Raw genomic sequence first — 24,259 nt, 5'->3', positions numbered from 1 at the left:
TTTATAACTCCAGCTGTATCCTTTCATTAATGTCAAGCACTGCAGACTATAAAGCACACCAGGCTGTGTCTAGACCTCCCACTTGTTTATTAAGAGCGACTCGGTGCTCTGATGGTGATTGAAACCGCTAGAATCGATCACACTGACAGCAGAAAGTGAATTATGATATCAAGCATTTGTGTCTGTTATTATTATATTTATTATGTTTTATCTGATTTTAAGAATTAATCACAATCGCTTTATTGATTCCAATCAGACTGTGAGTACCCTGGTGATCGGAGATGCACGAGTTTCAGGACAATTTTACTGTAAGGCTGAGAACGACATTGGCAGCGCCCACATTACAGTGCCTTTCTATGTTGATGGTAAGTAGGTCACCAGAATACAACAAGTAAAATGTAATAAAAACAAAACAAAACATTATAATCACACAGCTGCATGCAGAAACACATTAGTTCAATTACAAAGCACACTATACCATGAGCTCTATGCTTTACAAATGATCTGTGTGCACATCGCACGCTGTAATGAACTGCAAGAACAGGAAAGGAATTCACAGATTGCATTGTGCAATAAAGAAACCAGAGGGGGGCATTAATTAAAAACATCTTCCACTGTAGTTGAACAGCTTCGGGGCGGAAGAGAGGCAAACAAGTCCTGAGGCATATGAAGTGCTGTACATGGCATGCATTTAAAAACATCATTGAATAACCGCATTCCTGCTCCTGCACCAGCAGGTCATTGCTCTTTCTTCATGAGCCTGTGTGTGCAATAAGGATTTACTTTTTATGTGCATGTGAGCAGTTCCAAATGTTCCCAAAATGAAAATCAACTGAGACAGGTATGTAATAACAGTGGGGATGAGGTGTCACCGTGCACAAGCAGAGCTCACTTTGCAATAAAGTGCATCACCTTTCCTAAAAAGTTGCATGAATCACATGTCCTGAAGGGTGGAGGACTTCTTTTGGAGTGGATGCCAAGTACCAAAAAATTATTCTCCCAGGGTGGGAGAATTCCCAAGAGGAATCCCACTCTCTTTCAAAGGTGAGGAAAGCAGAGAATGATGGAATGCTGCTAAAAAAAGAGGACAGGATTGTAAAAACAGCTGTCTTCTCTTACGGAACAGAGAATGCTTTCCAGCAAACTGAATAAACAAGCGCATTCTGTATCCCCTGGGGCACATAGTCAGCCTCGCTCGAGTTGGATCACTGCAGAAGCACCATCAACATGCTTCTAATTAATAGTGATGAAACAGGAAATAACAGGGAATTTGACATTCTGGGTCTTCTGATAAGTACCTTTGTGTCAAAAACTGTTGTCCTAATTAGTTTCTCTGGCAATTTGGATAATTGCACGCTTGTAAACGGATGTAGATGCCATGTAAATGTAAATGACTAAATATGTTGTTTTCCATGTTCCTTGTCACACTAGATCAACCTGAGAAAATAACCACTGAACCTCAGAAAGCGATTGAAGGGAACAACGTCAACCTGACCTGTCGGGCAACCCGTTATCTCTACACAGATCTACAGTGGTTGGATTCCAGGAATCAAACAGTCACTTCCAGCGTGTCTAGCCTCCAGTTCAGTCGCTACTCCATTTCCCTTTCTCTCTATTTGCACAATGTGTCTCAAAACAGCACTGCAGGTTACAAGTGCCGAGCCTACAAGCTCAACAAGAAGGCTGAACTCAAGGAGGCTGTACTTATTTTGGATGGTAAGTTAGAGCTATATATGATTCCACTTTTTCCTCTACGAAACAGTGATAGCGCCAATAATCCAAACTTTTTTTTATTTTCCTACAGCCAGGAGAAGACCGTGGCTGAATCAAAATCTGACTAGCCAAGATGTGAACAATACCAGCACCCTGAGGCTGGTTTGTAACGCTTCAGCAGTTCCTCCTCCAAAAATCATGTGGCTGAAAAATGGTGTTCCACTAGAAGAAAATCCAGGTACCACTGAGAAAAGTATCTCATATGTTATGGCTTTCATAAAGAATCTTTTTGTTGTTGTTTTTACAGTTTTTGTGACCGGGTTGACATATTAGAAGAAGATGAATTAAGTGCAGTATACTGACAAATTAAAGGTTTTATCCTGTTAAAATTGTGTAGTCATTAAACTTGCCTTTGCACTGCCACGAGTTTTCAAAAAACTTCCAAAGTTAAAATTCTGCACTTCTTTTCGGCTGTTTAACTAATAGTTTGTGCGTTTCAGGTATCACACTGGGCGAGGACGGTACCCTGATCATTGAGAGGGTCAAGAAAGATGATGAGGGTCTGTACGAGTGTATAGCCAGCAACACTGAGGGTGTCCTGAAAACAAGCGCTGTGGTTACTGTGTTTGGTGAGTCAGTCATGGAATATTAACAATTAAACATAAAGAAATTTCCAAACAATCTGACCTGCTATGTTTACAGCACTGGATTGTCAGCATAAAATGAAACTTGCAGATCAAAATAAGAGCATTGCTCATCAGGAGAGTCAAGCATTTTCTGCATGCCCTGTCAAAACATCTCTGAGACCCTCTTGGCCTCTTGTTTTCTTGTCATCACTACAAATAGCTCTGGTCAGACTTTAGTGAGAGAATTCTCCCCTGACAGAAAATCTGTGGCTGTGAGGAATGCCAAATGAATTCCTTCTTGAGTTTTATGATCATAGCTTTGGCTTGGAGCCATCATGTAGAGGACACAACCCTTGTAAAGTGTTAAGAGGGCCACTAATGAGTTGAAAATGATTGACTGCTACAACCACCAAGGCACTGGAAACACGTAGTAGATAATTGGAGTAGAAGGTCATTAGAAAATGTAAAAAAGTGGGCCATCATGCAAGTCATGCAATTCCATCCATATCTGTGCACTTTAGAATTAGCTTAATCGGCTAATCGGAATTAGCTTAATATATATATATATTTCAGCTACAAGCTACATGTGTGCACTGCCATGATTGTTTAGTCAAGGATGGCTTGAAATAAGAGCCGGAAAAATTTTGTGTAGATTTGAGAGACGTGAGTCTGTAGTGTGGACATGGATGGTTAGAAAAGCCGTGTTTAGATGAAAACACTACAGGAAAAAAGTGTGGTATGCATTCTCCAAGCAAACCACCAATGCTAAGCGTGTTTCCACTTCCTTTTTATATACAATCCCTGAAAGAGAAGTTGGGAAGAAACAAATAAACAAGAGTGAAAGAGGTTGAGATGATATAAAGGTTTTAGTCAAAAGCCGTAGTCTTTATTTGGTAATTTGTTACAGATTGTTTCTTTTTGGTCATAAATCACCAGACCCTGCCAATATAATATGACGCATGTGAGATCACAAGAAGGCCACAGTTTCACTTTTGCAAAGGAGGTCTGGTATTTGACAACAATTCTTCTCTTTCCAGGTGATGAGGCGAAGCCAAATATTGAGGTCATAATTTTGGTGTGTACTGGAGCTGCAGCAACGTTCCTCTGGATCATGCTTATTCTTTTCATTCGCAAGCTAAGGAAGGTAAAGGACTACATTATGCTTTTTCTTACAAGCAGAGTGAATCACTCCACAAAATCAGGGGAGTGGCATTGCACTTGTGGTATTTTACACTTCCTCCTTTGTGTTCTTGAAGGCAGCTATTTTGGAAATGACTGACTCATGTGTGTTGTAAATGCTTTTTAAGTGAATTATCCTTTTAGCTGGTATTGAAGATTTTTCTTTGTCATGATCGTTGGGAAATAGTAACCTTTTAGCTTAGATAAAAGAAATAATTAGAACATATTGTACTTGACTAAAGAAAAAAGACTAGAGGAAGAATTTGTATTATTTACTACTTATTTGCCGCTTAAAATAACCTAAAACATAATGTTAATGATAACATTAATTTTTCAGCAACCAGCACATTATAAGATGGGTCCATCGATCATCATTGATCCCGATGAGTATCCACTCGAGGAGCAGAATGATTTTCTTCAGTATGATGGCAGCAAGTGGGAGTTTCCTCGTGATCGCCTACAACTAGGTGAGTAATCCTTAGTGTCATCAGTGTTTTGAAAGAAGTTTCATCATTAAATATGCACCATCTGGACACTTCATTAGGTATAACTTGCTAGTGCTAGGTTGGACCCCTTTCCTGTCCATACATGCCTTTATTCTTTGGTTCATATTGACATTTTGGCATCACACAGTTGCTGCAGATTTGTCGGATACTCTAGTGGCACTGTTGTAATCAGCTCAGTGGGCCTGAGATCTGGTGACGGTGATCTGACTATTCCCATCTGATCTCCGACATCAACAAGGCATTTTCTCCCAGAGAACTGCTGCTCACTGGATATTTTCTATTTGTCAGACTATTCTCCATAAACCCTAAAGATAAAATCCCAATAAATCAGCAGTTTCTGAAATATCCATCTGAGACCAACAACCACGCCACATTGAGAATTGCTTAAATCCCCTTTCTTCCTCATTCTGTTGCAGAGTTATGAACTTCAGCCGGTCATCTTGACCATGTCTAGATGCCTAAATGCACTGAGTTGCTGCCATGTGATTGACTGATTAGATACTTGTATTAACAAGTAATTAAATTTGTACCTAACAAAGAGTCCAGTAAGTGTAGATACAGCAGATCATAACAAAGCAGCAAATTTATACATAGCCCGTCACCTCAGGATTTTTGAATATGTTGTTTTGCTTTCTGGAAGTTTTATGTATGCAGGTTTGGGGCCAAACTGGAAATCTTCCACAGTCTACTCATCAAAATGACATTTAAACAAAGACAGAGCATCAGTAATAAGTCTCAGTTAAACATAACTGTTTGTGTAACATCTTGCCTTTAAGATTTTAGATTGAATTTTAATGATGACAAAAATGTATATAAAGGTTATCAGTTAGTATTAAATCATAGACAGAGCTACATAAGGTACAATGAATAGGTGTAACCCCTCTCTGCAGCTGGTATGTAGGGTTATCAGTGAACCTGGCTATCATCCGGTCTCAAGTGAACCACAAATCCTCACAGAAAAACTGTCAGAGCTTCAGCAGGTTGCTTTAATTATAGAGCCTGACAGAAAGTTCTAATGCCTTTCCACTTATCAAAAACCTTCTTCCTTTGCCAGGCAAAACACTCGGCCATGGAGCTTTTGGAAAAGTGGTCGAGGCTTCTGCTTTTGGGATCGACAAGCTCTCAACCTGCAAGACTGTTGCAGTCAAAATGCTGAAAGGTAGGATGTCCAAAAACTTCACTGACCTTTTATGTTGTGCACATTCTTACATAATTTGGCCAATCTACCAATAGTGGTGCAATGGTCGTAGTACTTGCACAGGCCGGCAGTAAAGTCATCGTTTAATGTGCAGCAGATGAATGTTGAATATCTGCCACTTCTGCATAAGATTTATTTCACATGCATTACACAGACTCATAAACTACATCACCATACACAGAGTTAATGTTTGCATGGTGTTATAGCTCAAAGCAAAAAACATCCAATGCCGGTTTCTTGCAAAGTGCATGTATAGTAAAACCTCTCACGCTGACGGGAATTGGGAAATGGATTTGATCAGAAGTGTCCAAGTTATTCGTGTGAATTTTTTTTTTTAAAGTATAAGAGACAAGCCCAACATGAGCAACAAAAATATGCTCATGTGTTTATTTGACACATTTTAGAGAGTCAAACATGTGGAAATCCTCCTGTGTTCAGTCTTTATTTGAAGCATTTACAATCTCATTCCGACATCTTTCCAAATGTTCACTGTAAATATTCAAAATGAAAACAGGAAGCTAAACAATTTTGGCTGTTATTGCAAAGCTATTTCATTCACCGCAGCGAATGCATGAATGGCACATGTAATTCCCTAAAATTCTTTCTTTTTGGCAACGCTATAGAAGCAATTTGCAGACCTATCAGTGAGTAGAGATTTGGGGAAGATGTGTTTGCAAGAAGGAAAAAATAGGACCACTGGGTAGATGTTTTGCTCTTTCTTATCATTAATCACTACTCTTCATAAATCACAGGTTCACTGAAAGGAACTAATGCTCTGGCTGTTGTTAGTCATAGGTCAAAGTTAATGGAAAGCAGCAGGTTTTCTCAGATTGTCCATGATTTAGTCAGAGAATCTGGCGGCTTTGGTTTTGTGGTTGGTCATTGGAAAAAAAAGCATGGTCTAAATCTCGATTCTCATAATTCAATGTAAACTCATATCACTGAATAAACTTCTCAAACTCAGGTGTGTAATGTGAACACTTCCCCTCTTATCTCTGTAATTATTTTGGTATTTATCTTTCAAGATGTCGTCCAACAAAAGCTGTTTGATATAACTGGGCCTAAAAAACCCTCCACATAGCTTTCTCTCTTGTTTCAATACTTAAATTGAATTAAATTAAATTGCTCCTGTAATCCCAGTTTTTTAGCCTTTTCCCCATAGTAAAAAACTGTGAACATAAACTTTCTGCTTGCAATGTATTGTGCAAAACAATGCAGTTAATAAAAATCTAAGTAATATTTCTGTATACCACATTAGATTTTAGAGTAGTCTTAGGTCTCAGAAATTAAAAAGTAAAATAGATTTCACTGTTAATATATAAATACAGATAATAAGTTGAATGCACTTAAAAAAAACTCTCCACTCTCTGTTTTAGTTAAAAAACATGTGTATGCTTACTTGTTTTTCACATGAATTTAGTCAAGCTGGAAGTTTCTAAAATTAAAAGGCTTACGAGACCATTTACTTTGGATGTTGAAGCACCAGCTGATGTTTACACTCGTTACAGGAGGCGCTACATCAAACGAGCGAAAGGCTCTGATGTCAGAGTTAAAGATCCTGATCCACATTGGCCATCACCTCAATGTGGTTAACCTGCTGGGAGCCTGCACGAAACCTGGCGGTGAGCATTATTACTGTGATTATAAAATATATAGAAGCATTGTCTTTTTAAAGGATACTAAAATACTGCCAGCTTCGTTAGGTTTAGGATTAAGTTGGCATCTGTTTTTGACCCTTGTTTTTATTCCCGTAAATAATAATCAGAGGAATGATTCCATCTTTAACAGGACCGTTGATGATGATAGTGGAGTTCTGCAAATATGGAAATTTGTCCAACTATTTGAGGGGCAAGAGAGACGACTTTCTCGTCTACAAAGTGAGTCTCCATCTGTACAGTATCGTCATTTTTGTACAGAGAGTAACTGTTTTTGCAACGCTCTTGGAATGTCTCCTATTTTGTAAAGATAAATTCATTGTACCTTAATGCAGTGTGATTATATTCCACAAAAATCTGATGCGTGTAAAACTTATAATTGAATTTCCTATTTATAATGAAACCTGTGTGTCGATCAGAGCCCGGATGGTAAAGTGGTTTCATCCGGATTGGGCTGCGAACTCAGCGAGCTGATGAAGCGCCGCTTGGAGAGCGTGGCCAGCACCGGAAGCTCCGCGAGCTCTGGTTTTATCGAAGATAAGAGCTACTGTGACTCAGAGGAAGAGGAAGAAGGTAAAAGCCAAGCACGTCTTGCTTCCCTTCAACCCCCGCACTCCTCTCTCCTCCCCACTTGTCCCTCCTGCTGTCCCCCTTCTTCTCCCCCTCCTCCTCTCACCTCTGCTCCACCCCTTCTGCCCAGGAATGAAAGCTCCCATCAGATTGTTTTTCAGTCTGAGTCTGATGGGACATTTCCTCCTCCTGTTCAGCAGTACAATCAGTGCAGCAGGAGCGACTGTCACCCCACTGAGTCTGGGGAGGCGTCTGTTTATTTCCTCTCCTGACCCCGACTATTGCACAGCTCTCTGCCTTGAGCTCAGCACGTCAGCCTTGTTGTTTCTAATGTGTTATTTTGGGTTTGATTAGCTGTTTACTCAGGTGGAAGTGGAAGAGCTCCTTGTGAGTTCCTCTTGCAGCATGCTGCGTCCATAACTACACGTTTCACCTGACATCTGAAAAATAGGAGGGCGTGTAATATTTTTTTCTATCACTCGTCTATAAAGAATGTTTCAAAGACAGAGTGTGGAGGAGACATGTATGTGTCAGGATGGATTCTTAAGATGGCGTGTTGTAGTCCAGGGCCTTTGCAGTTTCTCCCTTGAGAGACGTTAGTGCTTCATCTTATCTGATTTATTTGACAGGTGTGGAGGGCTGCTGATAACATTTCAAAACACTAAGCAGAGGAATAGGATTGTCTTAAAGTTAAAGGCCAGAATGAATAATCACTCTGACTGGGACTTGTTGTTTTCTTTCACAGAACCTGAGGATTTATATAAGAGAGTTCTGACACTGGAAGATTTAATTTGCTACAGTTTCCAAGTTGCAAAAGGCATGGAGTTCTTGGCTTCACGAAAGGTATTTTCTCCCTCACAACAGAAGTCAATGCATTTCATTGTTAACTTAACGGTTTTATTTTTAAGCGTGCCCACTGATGTTTAAAGGATGTACGTGTAGAACTCGTTTATTTTTCAGCTCATTCATAGTTTTGGAGAACAGGATGACACTGATTAGAGAATGAAGCCATTGTTATAAATAATCTACAGAAGGAGTCTGTATATAGAAAAAAGAATTTCCTATTGTAATATCACTGATGGCTTGACCATATGTTTCCCCAAATGCAGCGTAGCAGTGAATTCAAACTTGCAATGTGCAGAAAACGCAGTTTTGCAGTAAAAATCTCACTACGTTTTTTGCCGTTTTTTTAATAGTGCATTCATCGTGATCTGGCTGCACGTAATATCCTGCTTTCTGAGAATAATGTTGTGAAGATCTGTGATTTTGGACTCGCAAGGGATGTCTACAAGGACCCAGATTACGTGCGCAAAGGAGATGTAAGTTTATTAGGTTATTAGTATCATTATTAGACCACACCAAAACAGTGAACTACTGCTACTACTGAGAACTACTGAGAAACAAGAAGACTTGATACATTTAGGAGTTGTTTGAAATGTGTGTTTATACTCCCTAGTTTTCCCAGTGATGTAATAGTGTGGTGTAATCAGTGTTCACATTAATTTTGGAGATATCCACAGATGATAGAAGGTAGTATATAATCTCTTTTCTAAATACTTGTGCACAGGCTAGACTGCCGCTTAAGTGGATGGCACCTGAGGCCATTTTTGACAAGATCTACACAACTCAGAGTGATGTTTGGTCCTTCGGTGTTCTCATGTGGGAGATCTTCTCTCTGGGTAAGTGTCACGAGTCTCTTACACAGACATGATAGCTGTTTTACAGTACAAGAAAACCAAACCCAAAGCTTCTTTGTGGGAGAGACTGTTACAAATGATTATTTTTAAACTCAAAATGAAACTGTGAAGAGGAATTTGTATTTTGACGACTTGCAAATAACAGATCACAGTTGGTGGTTCTGAGTAACGCGTGAGTTGCATAAAACTTCTCTCTGGAAACATAAGTCACCATATATCCTTAAAGTCAACCTATTATATTAAACATGGCCAGAGTTTAAAATTATAAAGTCATATGTACATTTAACCCCTGTAAACCTAAATCTTGGGCTTCAGACTGCTCTAAATGCTCAGTTTCAGATAAAAGTTGATTTACAGGGATGTTGGCCTTGAAGAAAGTAGAGCTTAAAAAAACATGTTGGAGATAGTGGATGAACTGAGTGACTGCACCTAGGCACCGGCATAGGATAAGTAAAGATTTTCTTGAACTCTGAATCCTGCAAAGTTACCCGAGTGCAGTCCAAAGGCAAAAGTATTTAGACAGAATTAGTACAAAAGGTCAACTTTAGGCAAAAAATCTACAAACAAGGTAAAATGGATTTGACTGGATGCCAGACAGGTTTTAAATAGGCCTGACAACGAGTGTCTTGATGGGTCAGATTTTAAGCAAGAGGTGCAACCTAACCTAAGGCCTAATTGATATGTACTCAAACTGTATTTTATTTAGTCAAAACCAAAAAGATATTTATTGGTCACTAGCAAAAACATTTCAAAGGCAAACACAACAAAGATAAATATCAGGAACAAGTTGAATTCAGCATTTAAACAGTATTGAAGTGTTGGCAGTATTTATAGCTGTATGTCATTGTTTGCAACATTTTATGAAACTTATAGCTAAAAAAATAGATTTAAAAGGCTATTAAAAGGCTGAGTTATTATTTGTATTTCACATTTACACTTTATGTATCTAATTTAGTCTCGTAATCCTCACATATTCAGGGCTGGCAGGCCAATAAAGCATTCGTCTCTGTCATAAGTCAAAACTGTATATGAGCAGTCCTGCACATACACATGGATGGATGGATGGATGGATGGATGGATGGATGGATGGACGTTTAGCATGATGTTCATCTTGATAATGGACTTGATTAGTGCCCCTAGCTTTTACAGCCTCACCAGATGTCCTGGGTAATAGCTGTCTTATTCCACTGTGTAATTGTGCCTTTGGGACAAAGGCGTCTGGACTTGCATTGCCAGCCTGGACTTGCATTACAGTTTTCCTGGCACTCATGCAAAAAACAATCAGGGCCTGTGAATATTATCACAGGCATGGGACATTAAAACAAGTGAGCGCCCCTTATTCAAGCAGTCTGTTTCAACCCAGCTGGCAACATAAACTCACAGTAACCAAGCAGCCAGATCAGTGTAAAAGTGTGCCCCTGCTGTGACCACTCCAGCCTTTAAGGCAGCGTTGTGCGTTGGTCCGTGATTGTATGAGAAACCTAGTGCTAGGTGTATATTTGTATCTTTTCAGTGGAAAGCATGCCGATGTCACAATGACACAGTTTTCTTCCCTTTATTTATTTTTGTCTTTCTTACTCTTCCTCTCTCACCACCTTATCGCCACACTTTCCAAGAAACACTCGCACATCTGGGTAGTGTTAGCTGAGCCTTACAAAAATAAATCAAGAAACAGGGACACAAAATGAGCAACAACAAAAGAAAGTCAGAGAAATAGATCTTTGCAATAGTGCAACTTGATGTCTGGGGGTTAAATTTGACAAATTGGAGCTCTACAGTATACTCTCTGTTATTTTATGAACCAAAAGTTTGTCAGTTCAGTTTTCTGAGTTCATGTATCCAGATTGTTAGTACAGTATTGATGCCAAACAATGTACTAGGTCTCTCATACTACAGGGTGGGCCATTTATACGGATACACTGTAATAAAATGGGAATGGTTGGTGATATTAAAGTCCTGTTTGTGGCACATTAGTATATGTGAGGGGGCAAACTCCTCAAGATGGGTGGTGACCATGGTGGCCATTTAGAAGTCGGCCATCTTGGATACAACTTTTGTTTTTTCAATAGGAAGAGGGCCATGCGACACATCAAACTTATTGGTAATGTCACAAGAAAAACAATGGTGTGCTTGGTGTATAAAAATCTACAGAATAAAGTTACGTTGAAACCAAGCACACCATTGTTTTTCTTGTGACATTACCAATAAGTTTGATATGTCACATGGCCCTCTTCCTATCCGGTTGTTCAGTGATGACACGACGAATCCTACTTCCGGGCCTAAAGTAGTCTGCGTTTAATATGGCTTTTGTGTTGTTAACATGTTTAATGTTATGTATTTTCTTCTATTTGATCTCAAAAAGCTCCTAAAACAGTCAGTGATCACTGTTGACCTCCCTCGGCTTTTATTACCGCTAATCATTTATTTAAGCTCAGTTTTTAAAACCTTAGGATGTAGCTACAGCCCAGCCCATGCAGCAGTATATGAATGACTAACCTCGTATTATGGATGGATTATCTCAGTTGTTCTCCTGGCTGAAGTTTGGTCCTTTTACAGCATCCTGCCATGTGATTACATTTGATCCTGACCACCGAGAACACTCACGTTAACTTTTATCGAGTGGAAAAAAAGTTAGCTTGTTTATATTATGCTAACATAGCTGTGTCGCTAGCGGTCACGTAGCACATCATTATATACCAGCTAGCCCAACTTCAGTCACCCTACAAACGTCCCTGCTGTTTAGTTTTCTGTCTTCATTTATGTTGGAAGTGATAACAGAGCTGTACGTTTTAATTTGTTTCCAAAACCCCGCAGTCAGGACATGCTATATTGTATTTAGATAGAAGCTAGCGAGCTAACTCCCTGCTAACTTCTAACTCCGTTAAATGTCATAAATTCCGTTTTCATGGATGCCTGGATGTTAAACTCAATTGTTACACCTGGTAGAGCAGAACGCTGATCATTTTATTAAAGATGAAAGACTTTAGACAGTTTTTCAACTCTCAGTAATGCCATAGTGATCGTTTGATATATGGACCTGCAGCGGAGTTTAGGTCCAGACACGGCTAGTGACGTCAGACTGAACAACCAGATTGAAAAAACAAAGGTGGTATCCAAGATGGCCGACTTCTAAATGGCCACTATGGTCACCACCCATCTTGAGGTGTTTGCCCCCTCACATATACTAATGTGCCACAAAAAGGACTTTAATATCACCAACCATTCCCATGTTATTACGGGGTATCCATATAAATGGCCCACCCTATAGATTAGACCGATAAATGCTGATTAAAATTTTAAAGAATATAAAAATACCAAAGTATACTTTTTTCGTAATAAAACCAACTAAATATAACTTAGAAGGCAAGAGCAGTTTACAGTATGATATAATGAAATGGGTATTTTATTGCAAACTTTGCACATTAACGATACGTATTACACATGAATCAAATGTGAAATTCCTTCTATTTTACTTTGTAAATACTATAACAAAAATCCAGTCATGTACACTAAAAATATTTAGGTTAAAATTGTGCCATATGCATTAAAATTACATAGTGGATTAGTGCATCCATTTAAGTCCACGTTCAGGTTCTTGCTTTGTTTACACACAAACCCACACGTCAGGAAACACTGAATGGACATGAGCCGCATCTAGAAATATGATGACAGCTGGAGCTGACGTTGGGTATTTTACTTTCTGTGCAAAGCCGAATCTGTCGCTCTGTGTAAATCTGGGGAGCTGCAAAGATGATTTGTTGTATTATTCACTGGGATTGGAGCAAAGAAAAATATTACTTGATAATTCAGAAAACGGGCATTACTACCCTAAACCAGCAGACTGGGAATCTGATACCCATTAGTATTTCATGCTATGTTTTCATAGTAAACCAAGCATTAGAATTTTATACCCAACATTATAGTTCAAAGGTAAATAAAATGTCCCATTTGGTTGGTGAGTGATCCATTAGACAGTTTAACGAGTCTAAAAACATTACGGTTTGGTTGTATATCATTTTTAGCCAGAAGTCATTTATATTTCATTTAAATTGGTTTGAACACAGTTCTTATTACACTATCCAAATCTGAGAGAGATTTTTATGTGACAAAGCAAAGACCAGTAATTTATCTGTTTGGCTTGTGTTCACTTGAGTTATGTTAATATTGTGTCACTGCATATTATTTTTAATGTTTCAGTTAAAATAAGAAGTAGAATAAACTATTTTAGGTTTTCCTTTTCTTTAAATAATAAATGTAGATGTTTCATACTTTAATTAATCCAAAGGGATCATTTTCTCACATCTAAAATTCAGATGTAGTTATTTAATTGAACTGTGTTTGCGCCTTTATGTAAATAACAAATAACAAACCACGTTGTCTGTCTGTCAGGTGCCTCCCCATACCCGGGCGTCCAGATCGATGAAGACTTTTGCTGCAAACTCAAAGAGGGAACCAGGATGAGAGCGCCAGAATATGCTTCCTCTGAAATGTAAGAATTCAGGGTATCATCTTTCTTTAAAAACAAAAGAGGAGGTGTTTCTACCAAATGGGATGAAACGGTGAAGAAGGCAGTGTTCCTAAGAAATAACTTGAACTAAAGTGCTGAATATTGGTCTTATCCTGTAGGTCTGATTGGAAAAATCCAAGACTTATTTCATGAAACAAAAATACACCATATAGTTTGAAGGTGTGTTTATGTCTCAGGCAGTAACCTCCACATCACCGGCCATATGTTCTCCTTTCAAAGAAAATAAGCCCTGTCATATCAGTCTGCAGCTAAGAGGAGGTCTTGTTTCCTTCTCCCTCTTTGCACTGCACCAGCAGGTCAGGGGTGCTGGATAAAAATTCTGCTCTCGGAGTTGCAGGAGGAAATATTAGCTGGTGATTCACTACAGCGGCATGCTTGGAGCTGTGAAGCGTTTTCTGACTGACAGCGGTGCAGAGGAAATTTAGCACTTAATTCAAATGCCTACTTTGGAGGCCTGACGAGGAGGGTTTTTTTTATTCTTTTTCGAAAGGATTGGAGGATTCAGATAGACATAAATATGTGCAGGAGAACACAGAGCCCCCTCTTTGGTGTCAGTTCTGTCAGTTCGTAAAGCAGCAAGTGAAACTTTTTTTTGTGATACGCCTCGTGTAGTCGCTCTGCAACTGATCCGAACCCTGCAGAGCTCTGCAGCTCTCGCTGAACACGTGTGCATATGTTGTGTCTGGATTTCATTTAACACGCCTCACTTACTTAAAATTCACAAGTTGCATTTTTTTTGAAAGAATAATGCTGCACGTCCGCTTAGTAATGATATGCTATCAAAAGCTTCAGAATGTTGCCAAGTAAAGGTAACTGGATTAATCTATCAGCTCTGCCTGGCCATGATTGGAAACGATTCACTCAATCTAATCCAGACCGTAGATTTCAGTTAGGGCACATGATCTGTAGATGCAGACCTACTGGTGCCAAAAATCCCTCATATTTTCCATCTCAGTTCAGTTAGCTCATTGTCTAAAATAGTGTAGGGTTGCCAAATTACATATTTTGCATTTTTATGGCTGTGGGGCCTGCATGTAATTTAAAGTTAAGATAAAAAAAAACCCAGTTAATATCACTTTAAATAGGATGCACAGGAATTCATGCAGAGTCATTGGGGTGAATTATGGTGATCCCCGTGAGATTTTTACAGTTGATCTCTAATCCCAGGTTATGACACCTTGACCTTCGTCCCAAACTCAGAATATAAGAATGATTAAAACCACATGAGGTTTCAGGGAGCGCCATTTAATTTGTGTTCTCACAGCCCTGATTCATCAGGAATGTTGTCTCCCGCCTGCTAATAAGATCCCCCGTCCTGATGCATTGCGCAAGAATTTAAACAGAGTGGGAGCACAATAAATAGGATGCTCATTTCCCATCCTACTGCATTTGCCCAACCGGATGAAGTAGTTCACTTCTTCAGAATCTTTCCCCCTCAGAAACACCAGACTCCCTCAAGACCTCTAAACATGTGGGCCTATGCTATTTATTCTCATTACGGACCAGCCAGGAAATGTGGTTTAAATTGTGCAGTCATACAATGTGTCTACTTCCTCCTCAATGATATGCATGAGGGCTGTGATCATGCTCCCTACATCCTGTCACTGTTAAGAGGGCTAGCACCTGGTAGAGTGCACTCTGTATTAATCAAGGTGGGAATCCCAGTATCTCTGCTTCTTCGATGCGAGGATATTGTGTTGATATACCAACAGACCAACTGCTTTTCCAACTCCTAAGACCTGAGATTGACTAAATATAATGGCAAAATGTAATAACAATGGCTATGTTTACATAAAACGTAAGATCTCTGGAGGGAATGTGGTAGCTGCTGTAGCTGAAAGCAGAAAAGGGTCTGCCATTGATTGATCCCAATCAGTAGTGTGCTGTGAATATAATTTAAACAGGAGCTGAGGTGCTCTGTTTCAAAATTCCTTCACGAAATGTAGCTGGACATTGCAATGGAAAATCACATTAAAGCTCTGAGTTTTCCCACATGGGCAGAGAGGTTGACAGCTTTTCAGAGACCTGAGCGAGGCTGTGTGTTTTTCACACCCAAAACCAGAACAGAGACTGATACAGTCCCAGAGGCTCGAGATTTACTGACAATACAGAAGCGTATGTGTGGCAGTTGGTTTAGAGGTGGACCACATGTGGTTGCTCAGTGAAAAGAGGTTTGTTTATAAGTGGTGAAAGAGACAAAGAGCCACGACTCTGGAGGTCGATGTTTTTCTTCCTGAAGGTGCTACATTTTACAATACATCAACCCAAATATACCGAATGTTGTTCTTGGCTTTGACATTAAGTGTATCCATCCAGTATTTATCTTTGCTCTTTCCTCACAGATATCAGACCATGCTGGACTGCTGGCAGGGTGAGCCACAGCAGAGGCCGACCTTCACTGAGCTGGTGGAAAGGCTGGGAGACTTGCTTCAGGCTAGTGTGCAACAGGTATGATGGGCAAAACTTAACCAATTAAACACTGCAAATTATAGAGTTCACGTCTCACTGTTTAAACACCAGACTGTTCTGATCTGCCATCAGGCTTGGGCGTGAACTGAAACTGCGAGTTTATGAGGATATACCAGAGATTTATTGAAGTGTTTTTACTGAGAAGTGTGGATATATTTCAAATTTAAATCCCCACATCAGGGAGGATTTCTGACCATGTTGCGGTTTTATACAAGAACAGTTTTACCAATATTAGTTACCAGATTTACAGGATGAGTCACAAGCACTGCTGGTGATTAACAGGGGGGGAAAAAACAAAAGTTGAAGTGTTTTGCTCGCTGTAACTGAGAAGGGAAACAAAAGTCAGCACAAACACTTGGCTCTCCTTGAAATGGCACCATCGGTTGTGTAGAGGAACAACACTTCAAAACACGTGGGAAAAAAACAATGTAATTGTTAGTGTGACACATGATAACATTGTCTGGTGTCAAATGACACAGACTGTTACAAAGCTGAACAGCTCTTTGTTATGACTGGGTCAACAAAGACAAGAACAAGTCGTAATGTTTAGTTTTTTGGGCAAATATTTGACACCGAAATGAGATGAAACACACCTGAGAGTCCAGAAAACCTTTTTACTTGCAGATATTTTGACTTGACAGAACAGTGGCTATGCTTGCATTAACATTGCCTTCACTCTGTTAAAGCACAAAGGGGAAATTAGCATGAGGCTAACGGTCTGTGGCTGATCTACTGACAATGCATAATTTACCAACAAAGACAAAGCCAATTTGTTTGGATAATAACCAGCTTATTACCAAGAGAACACGAAACATTATTTACCAATAGAGCCTGAACTGTATTATTAAAGTTATTGTTACTATCCATTGTGCATAAATATGAAAAAGCAATTTTTTCCACATTTCTATGTGATGTTGCAGCTTTTTAATTAAAATCAGCGCTGTGCACACAAGTATACTGGCAGGTATGTAAGAGATGTGACACATAGAGAAATCAAGTTTTCATTGTGACTTAAAAACCTGAAACACTGCAAAACTGCTCATCCCACTGTAAAAAGTAATTTTACTCAGTTGACACCACACTGCTTTAAATCCCAACAGTAGCTTCATAATGCCAAAAGAAGGCTTTGCACTGCCACAGACCATTAGTAAATCAGGCCAAAAGTGTCCCATTAGAGCGTGATTGGCGCTGAAACTGAAGCAGCTAAGTGAAATTTTACACCTGAGTTCCCGTGCTGCTAAAAAGGCTTGGAAGACTAAATTACACTCACTCTTAATAAAGTCGCTTTCTATGGCTTGCATGCCTGCATGTGTCAAAAAGACTAAAACCAGAGTGGATCCATGCAGACTCTGATGAAGGCAGTCTGCTCGCCTGCCGTGTACGTTAAGTGCACTTGAAGGCTGTTTGTCTTCTTAACCTTACAGCCTACGTTTAAAATTGACGTTTAAAACAAAAGGCCTCATTTTTTGATGGAAGAGTAGCAGCGACTGAAGCTGATGAATGTATATTTAAGAAAGACGATTGCTTATCAGCTGTCAATGTGGATAGAAAACTGGTTAAAACCTGAACAAAACCGGACCACTTACAGTCATCAGGAACCACAAGGCATCTTTCTTTCACAGAAGTAAACAGGCCTTTTTCCATAATGTACATTACTGCAGACAGATAGCTACACAGAGGAATTACATTTCACGTCTTTGGAGGACTGTAGATTGTCCAGTTAAGTAATAAGAGACACAGATGAGGCCACATATCACATCACATCAAATGAAAACTGTTGCATTACAAATGAGTCTGTGAACGTTACTTTCATGAGAAACAGAACAGAAAGAACAGACTTTCATTACTAAAGCTTGTGTAACAAGAAGCTCGGTCATGAACTCTCCGGCTACTTGTTCCAGCTTCATGAATATGGTTATGGATTTTGGAGCCATGAGCCTGGTTTCTTTGGCAGCTCACCACAACCTATGGAAGTTTGTGTTTGTGCAGAGCGCATAGCATCAATCATAAACCTTCTTGTTTCGTTGATTTAGGAGGGTAAGCACTACATACCCATCAACACAGCCTTGCTGGCAAAGGTGGGAGACCAGACTGTTCCAGTATCGTCAGAGGAGACACGGCCAACCTCCCACCGCGACTCAGGGAGCAACTGGTAAGAAGATGGAGTATTTTTCATGGACTAGTTTTCATAAATCACACTAAAATACTCACGGACACATGTGCTTTCCTCCCTGCTATGCTACTGACAATACACAAGCACTGGCACTGGTGCTGTAAAGAGTTTAATTGACCCCTACAGGTCTGCAGACTGCAAATTTGCAGGAGTTGCCATGAAATTTTGTGCAGATTTAAATCTACTTTAATCTTGCACATGAAAAATAACATATACTTCACCCTCCACCCAACACTACACCTGCACCAATATTATTATAATATATCATAAAACAAAAAACTAACACTAAAAATAAGCAAATATAAACAAAATAAGCAAATGCAATCAAGAAGCTGAGCATAATCTAAATTTTAAATGAAAACTTAATAAATCCTAAACTATTAATGTCCTAGTACAGAAATTGGTGGACTAATCCTTTTACTTTTGAGATTTCTTTTTATTTTCTTTCTATTTTTATATGAATTTTTAACTTGAAGATGCCCCGCTGTTTCTATTCTCTGAATTATTGAGGTTTAGTAGCAATGCAAATAGATAAATACTCACTCACTCAAGATGGAAAAGCCACCTGCATCACGATGGAGTTTGTTGGCCAAATGGCGGTGGGGTTTTTATATATCAGAATGTGTTCAGTAAACTACAAATTTCTGAAAACGTTTTAAGAGATATTAAATGTAAAAAAAAAATACTGCATTCTTTTTTAAGTGGCTAGCAGCGGGCGACTCCACTGGTTCCATTAAAAAAAAAAAAGTCAACTTGCACAGAAGCTTTATTGTGTTTGAATATTGAACACAGTAAACATTTCTTGATGAATTTATGCACTTGACCACTAGTTTCAGTTAGTGTGCAATGTCCCTTAATTTTAATAGTCCAATCCAAACACAGTGATTTGAGCTGAAGCTCTAAAACTGGAAACCAAATCACAGTGGCTTTGTCCCTCTTTCATTTCCAGTCTGTGATAGACATTCAGGGTCTAGAAATGTTGTTGTTCCCCAGAATTCCCGTCTGTCACCCCTGTGAGTTTTAATGTCTTCCATTGAAATTTAGAAGAAACATTCATTCCTCCTTCAGGATTACATGTGATAACTTTCCCTCTCTTATCTACTAATGCAGAACTGTCATCAAGTCAAACTTTATATTTGTCCAATATTCGGTTTTATGAATTACAGCCCCACAGGGCTGCTAGATTGGCTGCAGTCTCTTTTAGTCTTCTTGGCTCAAGTCTGTTGCACTCCCCAGTGAACTTGTTAAGTCATTCAAAGGAAATCCATCACCTTGTCCTACGTACATGTAAACCAATCCTCAGACTGTACAGGCAAACAGCGCAGAGTCTGTTTTGCGAAGGAAATACCTCAATCGTTTTTTTAACTGAAAAATATCTAAAACAATTATTGTTCCCATAACGTTCAGACTAAACTCAACCAGGAGAACGTTTAGGTCCAACCTGAGGACAATGAGAGACCCGATTGGCATGTGATAAGAAATACACAGACGTCAGCTCGATGGTCTGCGAGCCTTCAGTGTTGTGGCTCCTGCGAGGTATTTCCTCAGAAACTATAAAGCGAGGCTTCAGGATTTATGTCCACTTAAAATAATATTTGTTGAGCTGTTGGATTTTCTCAAGTCCCCCAAGTGTGTTTTTGGAAGAGGTGCTGAAACACAGTAATGACAGCTACCCTTTAAGTTAAATTAAGCTGCTGTTTTAGCCTCTGAGCATTGAAATGCAAAGCAAACAAGGTGTGTTTTCAAAGTACAATGTCATAGATGCACCACATTGTTGACGCAAGTGATTAAGTTCCTCTGGTTTTGTTGCTGAACTTGGCCTTTCAGCTCCAGTGTAATCAAAGGACTCTCTGAACTGAATGTTTAAAGGTGGGTTGGAGTCTTAACCCAAGATTTGTTTTTGTTTTTTTCTTCCAGGAATATTAAGATCCGTCCCGCCAGCGTAAAAACCTTTGATGAGGTTATGATGGAGGACGGAACAAGTGAGAACCACGAGGTAAATTATTAGGCATGAAATGAAACCTGAAACACACAAAATATGCACATCATTCAGTACAACTTATCCTTTATTTGATTTCAGCTCCACATTTGACTGTTACATACAGTGACAGCTAAACCTTAATGATATGTTTCAGATTTTTGACTCATAAATCCTCCTCTTACCTACTTTAGCTACATTTGGTTAGTTATAACAGAGCCAGATTTCCTGCAGCAGTTAGATGCTATTGCTTTTATTTGCTAAAGTTAGCTGGAATTTGTTATAAGTTATAATAATTAAAATGTAAATGCATTAAATTGAGTCACATGTTTTAATTTCTATGTACAGCATTGGTTTTAAGTATTCAATCTCTGCTTGTCGATCAATCTTCATTAGGGTCATTCAGACAGCGGGATGGGCCTTTTGTCTGACAACATGAAGACACTAATGCGCTTTGAGTCGTTGGCAGGCCGACCTCTGAGCATCATGGCTCTGGCGTACGTATGCTGCACCCCTCCTCATGCCCCCCTCAGTGACAGATCAGCACACACAAACACACTGTGAGAGACTCAGAGTACCTGCTTGGAAACCTCCCCGCTGTGCAGGAATGTAGACGCTATAACTGTCTTCGGCCTAAGTTTCTTCAGCCTAAAAAAATAAGTAATTGGCCAGTTTTCCCTTTTGTCTGGAGAACCCATGCGTGAGGAATAGGAGCACAAAGGAAAAGTGGTGGGGAAAAAAGCTTGAAGGTGACAATCTGAAGGACTGACCACAAAAGCAGGCCGACGTTTGGCTGTTTTTAAGAGCGAGTACTAAAATCTCTTTGTTTCCAAAGAGTCCTGAATGAGATACCTCCCAGCCTGATTTAAGTTGTGACTCATGGCTGTCTGCTACAATCCAACACCAGGCAACAAATACAAATAATCTCAAAGGAGTGACGTAGACAAACTGCAAAATCCAGCTGATCGTTTGATGATTTAAAGATGTTGTTCTTCTAAACTGCTGTAAAGACCCGGAGACAATATGTTCTCACTTTAGAGTTTATTCTAGGAAAAACATCTGACATTGCCGAGATTTTCTCATGCAGCTTTCTGCCGGCATCTTAAGGTTTACATGTGAAGCTTGGTGACAGGGCTAATTTACAGGGTCACACCTCTGAGCTCAGTAATTACACTTTAAACCTTTTCCTATTATTCTGCTGCTCCCTGCACAGTAGCGACTATTAATACTCCTTCAAAGTCCTGTGGCTTACACTTAAGGGGTTTAAAAGAGCAACAGTGGTAAAGTAAACTGTTCTAGAGCAAATCTTTCCAATCTCTCTTAAGCTCAAGCAAAAAGCAGGCTAAAGTTGTGAAAGCAACATAAAAGCACTTATAAATTATTAAGAGAGACTGTGTAAAAAAAACTGAGACACTCTTAGCAGAGTTAATGACACTCTGAAGCCCTGTAACCTGTAACTGATTTAGAGCTTGCCAGACTTCGACAAACACCCACTCAGAGTCTCCTCTAGATTTCAAAACCTGAAGTCGAGGAGTCATTGCAGGCCTGCTTGTCCCATCAGGGCCTCGGCATGGTAGGAAAAATGAGTCCAGGCATCCAGAGAATGACTTTTATTTTAAGGGGAGGACTTCCTTGCTGGGCAACCACTCAATCACTGCCACCTTTGAACTCAGGAGGGTTTTACATGGCTCTCCCCCGCTGTAGTGCTTTGTATGACGGTCCACCTGACACTCACCCAGGCCTCACCATTCCTCCAGCCTCACTTCCCTCTGCTTATGATTGGTGCTGATTATGCAGAGAATGTTGCCTCAGCACAATGTGGTATATTATTAAGAGACACCCCAGCTCATATTCAAGCAACTTTGATTTAAACATGTGAACAGCTGGGAAACAGTCTGCTGATGGCTTTAGCACAGCTTAAAGTGACTTTTATTTCCTTTGGTCCAACTGGACCTCCTCCCTGCCCTTGGCACTGCCTAAACAACAACTCTGTACTATTGTTTTCTTTACTTTTGATGTCTAATTTAACAGGTAGTTTATTCATCAGCATAAAATTCCAGTACAGGGTTGTCACTTCCCCCCACTGGGCACTGACCCTTTAGCCCTGAGAGAGGAGGTCCGGGAACCCCTAGCAACACCAAGACAATAAGAGGCAATTACTCATATTGTAGTCAAGCAGAAAAGCTCAAGATGATTGATTGCATCATACGTTTGGTTGATGGTAGCTTCACAGGGGGGATTTTTTTTTATAATCTTAATCAAGGAATATCACAAGAGCCTCCTACTGTGAGAGCAATCAAATGAAGTTGTCATGAGGGAAGGCAACCTTGATATTAAGCACAGAGCATTTAAGTGCATAGGCTATTGTGTAGCAATCCCCACGCATGGAAACAAATTACACACCATTTAAACTTGTCTTTAATTTTAAAAAAAATTTTAATCTTCTTGCTACTTCCTACTTTTCCAAATTTGCCTGATGAGGTGTCCCATTATTCACTGATATGACTATGTTTTCTGTAAAAGGTCATAAATGTTTGTCACCATTTTCCAAAGCCAAAACCAACCTTAGTAATAGGAAATGTGCGGAAAATCTGATTTCTTAAATAGTTGATTAAAACTCATATCGTGGTTAAAAATTTGCGGTTTTAAGGAGCGGTCCTCGCCAACAGCGAAGAGAAGATGCTGTTAAGAATACATGCAAGCAAGAAAAGCTTTATTCTTATAGCACATTTTAGTACAGTGCACTGCACAAAGTAAAAGCTACCATGGAGATGTAAGGCACAAAACTGTATAGATAGATGTACACGAGTAAACAAATACAAACAAGTGAAAAAAACATCCGGTTTTTTGGGGCAAACGTTTCCGGCCACGTTCATTTTTTTTCATTCATGTATGAACACAGATAAGAAGAACCACGCCCAATCGTAGAGGTTTAAATTTAATCAGTAACTTTGAGTTGAAAAACATATTTAGAGGTGTAAGCTTATGACAATAAGTATGTGTAACTAACGAGGTATATCTCTGTGTGGCTTCAGGATGAAGGCAGCGAGTAAGAGTAAAGAGTCCATGCTGTGTGACGCAGAGAAGGAGAAATACCAGCCCATCGTCCCCCCTCTGGACTTCAGTCTGGACGACTCGTCTCTAGACGCCAGCCTCGAGTGTCACAGCCCGCCGCCTGACTATAACACCGTGGTGCGCTACTCCACCCCTCCTGTGTAACCTCCCGTTTTGTCCCTGGAGAATCTGAGAGTGACAACCTCAAGGCCTTTGGCTTTGCCCTCCTCTGTTTTGACTCTTATCTCCGGATCGTTTCTCTAGCAACACTTGAGTGTGAAATACGAAAGGACGCTCATGAATCAGCTTGACCGTGATTTTTTTTTCTTCCTACTTCAAGGAAGGCTGTTAACTGGTGACTTCTCTCCAGTTTGAAGGCAACATTAAAGCTGCTGGTCCGGTCCACGTTCACTGTAATATGGCAAACAGCTAAAAACAGGCTCAGGTATTTCTTTGATCTACTGTGAAACAAACCGCAATGATTTCACTTTGAACAAGCTACAGCGTTTAGAGATGAAAAAGCCTTAAAAGAAAAGAGAGAGGATTCCTTAGACCTTTCAAATTCAGACCAAAAACCTTTTTAAAAAAAAAAAAAAATATATATATATATATATATATATATAGGTTAACTTTATTGGAAAAAATAAAAACTGTAATTTGTGAAACTGTTTTTGTAATCCGGCTCTGTTGTCTCATACGAATTTCGTTTTTGCTCAAAACAAAAAGCAGAGAGTGGAGCGCATTAATTATGAACAGTCTCTTTTGAGGTCATGGCTCCTGTGATCTCATCAAATATTCAGCTCAACTAACTCAGGTTGACCAAGAGTGATAGAGAAGAAGGGTACTCTGGATCTCTCTTGGGTTTCAGAAAATCACAGGTTAATGGGGGAAACAGGGTAGAGCTGAGAGTAAG

General features: G+C 39.6%; 1 protein-coding gene across 1 annotated transcript in view; it reads left to right on the top strand.

Annotated features, from left to right (window-relative positions):
• The window catches only part of kdrl (kinase insert domain receptor like), a 42,408-nt gene extending 18,446 nt beyond the window's left edge, over positions 1 to 23,962 (top strand). The window contains exons 12-30 of the mRNA XM_026144361.1: positions 257 to 365; positions 1,432 to 1,716; positions 1,805 to 1,951; positions 2,214 to 2,342; positions 3,377 to 3,483; positions 3,856 to 3,985; positions 5,079 to 5,183; positions 6,731 to 6,844; positions 7,011 to 7,099; positions 7,297 to 7,450; positions 8,193 to 8,290; positions 8,644 to 8,766; positions 9,015 to 9,126; positions 13,534 to 13,633; positions 16,015 to 16,120; positions 18,175 to 18,293; positions 20,232 to 20,310; positions 20,689 to 20,789; positions 23,328 to 23,962. Coding sequence (XP_026000146.1) covers positions 257 to 365; positions 1,432 to 1,716; positions 1,805 to 1,951; positions 2,214 to 2,342; positions 3,377 to 3,483; positions 3,856 to 3,985; positions 5,079 to 5,183; positions 6,731 to 6,844; positions 7,011 to 7,099; positions 7,297 to 7,450; positions 8,193 to 8,290; positions 8,644 to 8,766; positions 9,015 to 9,126; positions 13,534 to 13,633; positions 16,015 to 16,120; positions 18,175 to 18,293; positions 20,232 to 20,310; positions 20,689 to 20,789; positions 23,328 to 23,511 — 2,391 coding nt within the window. The 3' untranslated portion in view covers positions 23,512 to 23,962. The remainder of the gene's footprint in view (positions 1 to 256; positions 366 to 1,431; positions 1,717 to 1,804; positions 1,952 to 2,213; positions 2,343 to 3,376; positions 3,484 to 3,855; positions 3,986 to 5,078; positions 5,184 to 6,730; positions 6,845 to 7,010; positions 7,100 to 7,296; positions 7,451 to 8,192; positions 8,291 to 8,643; positions 8,767 to 9,014; positions 9,127 to 13,533; positions 13,634 to 16,014; positions 16,121 to 18,174; positions 18,294 to 20,231; positions 20,311 to 20,688; positions 20,790 to 23,327) is intronic.
• Positions 23,963 to 24,259: the final 297 nt, after the last annotated feature.

The sequence above is a fragment of the Astatotilapia calliptera genome, chromosome 2, assembly GCF_900246225.1.
Source record: "Astatotilapia calliptera chromosome 2, fAstCal1.2, whole genome shotgun sequence".
NCBI classification, from domain to species: Eukaryota; Metazoa; Chordata; class Actinopteri; order Cichliformes; family Cichlidae; genus Astatotilapia; species Astatotilapia calliptera.
The sequence above is the reverse complement of the archived record's forward strand: the minus strand, read 5'-3'. Positions and strand labels throughout refer to the sequence as shown.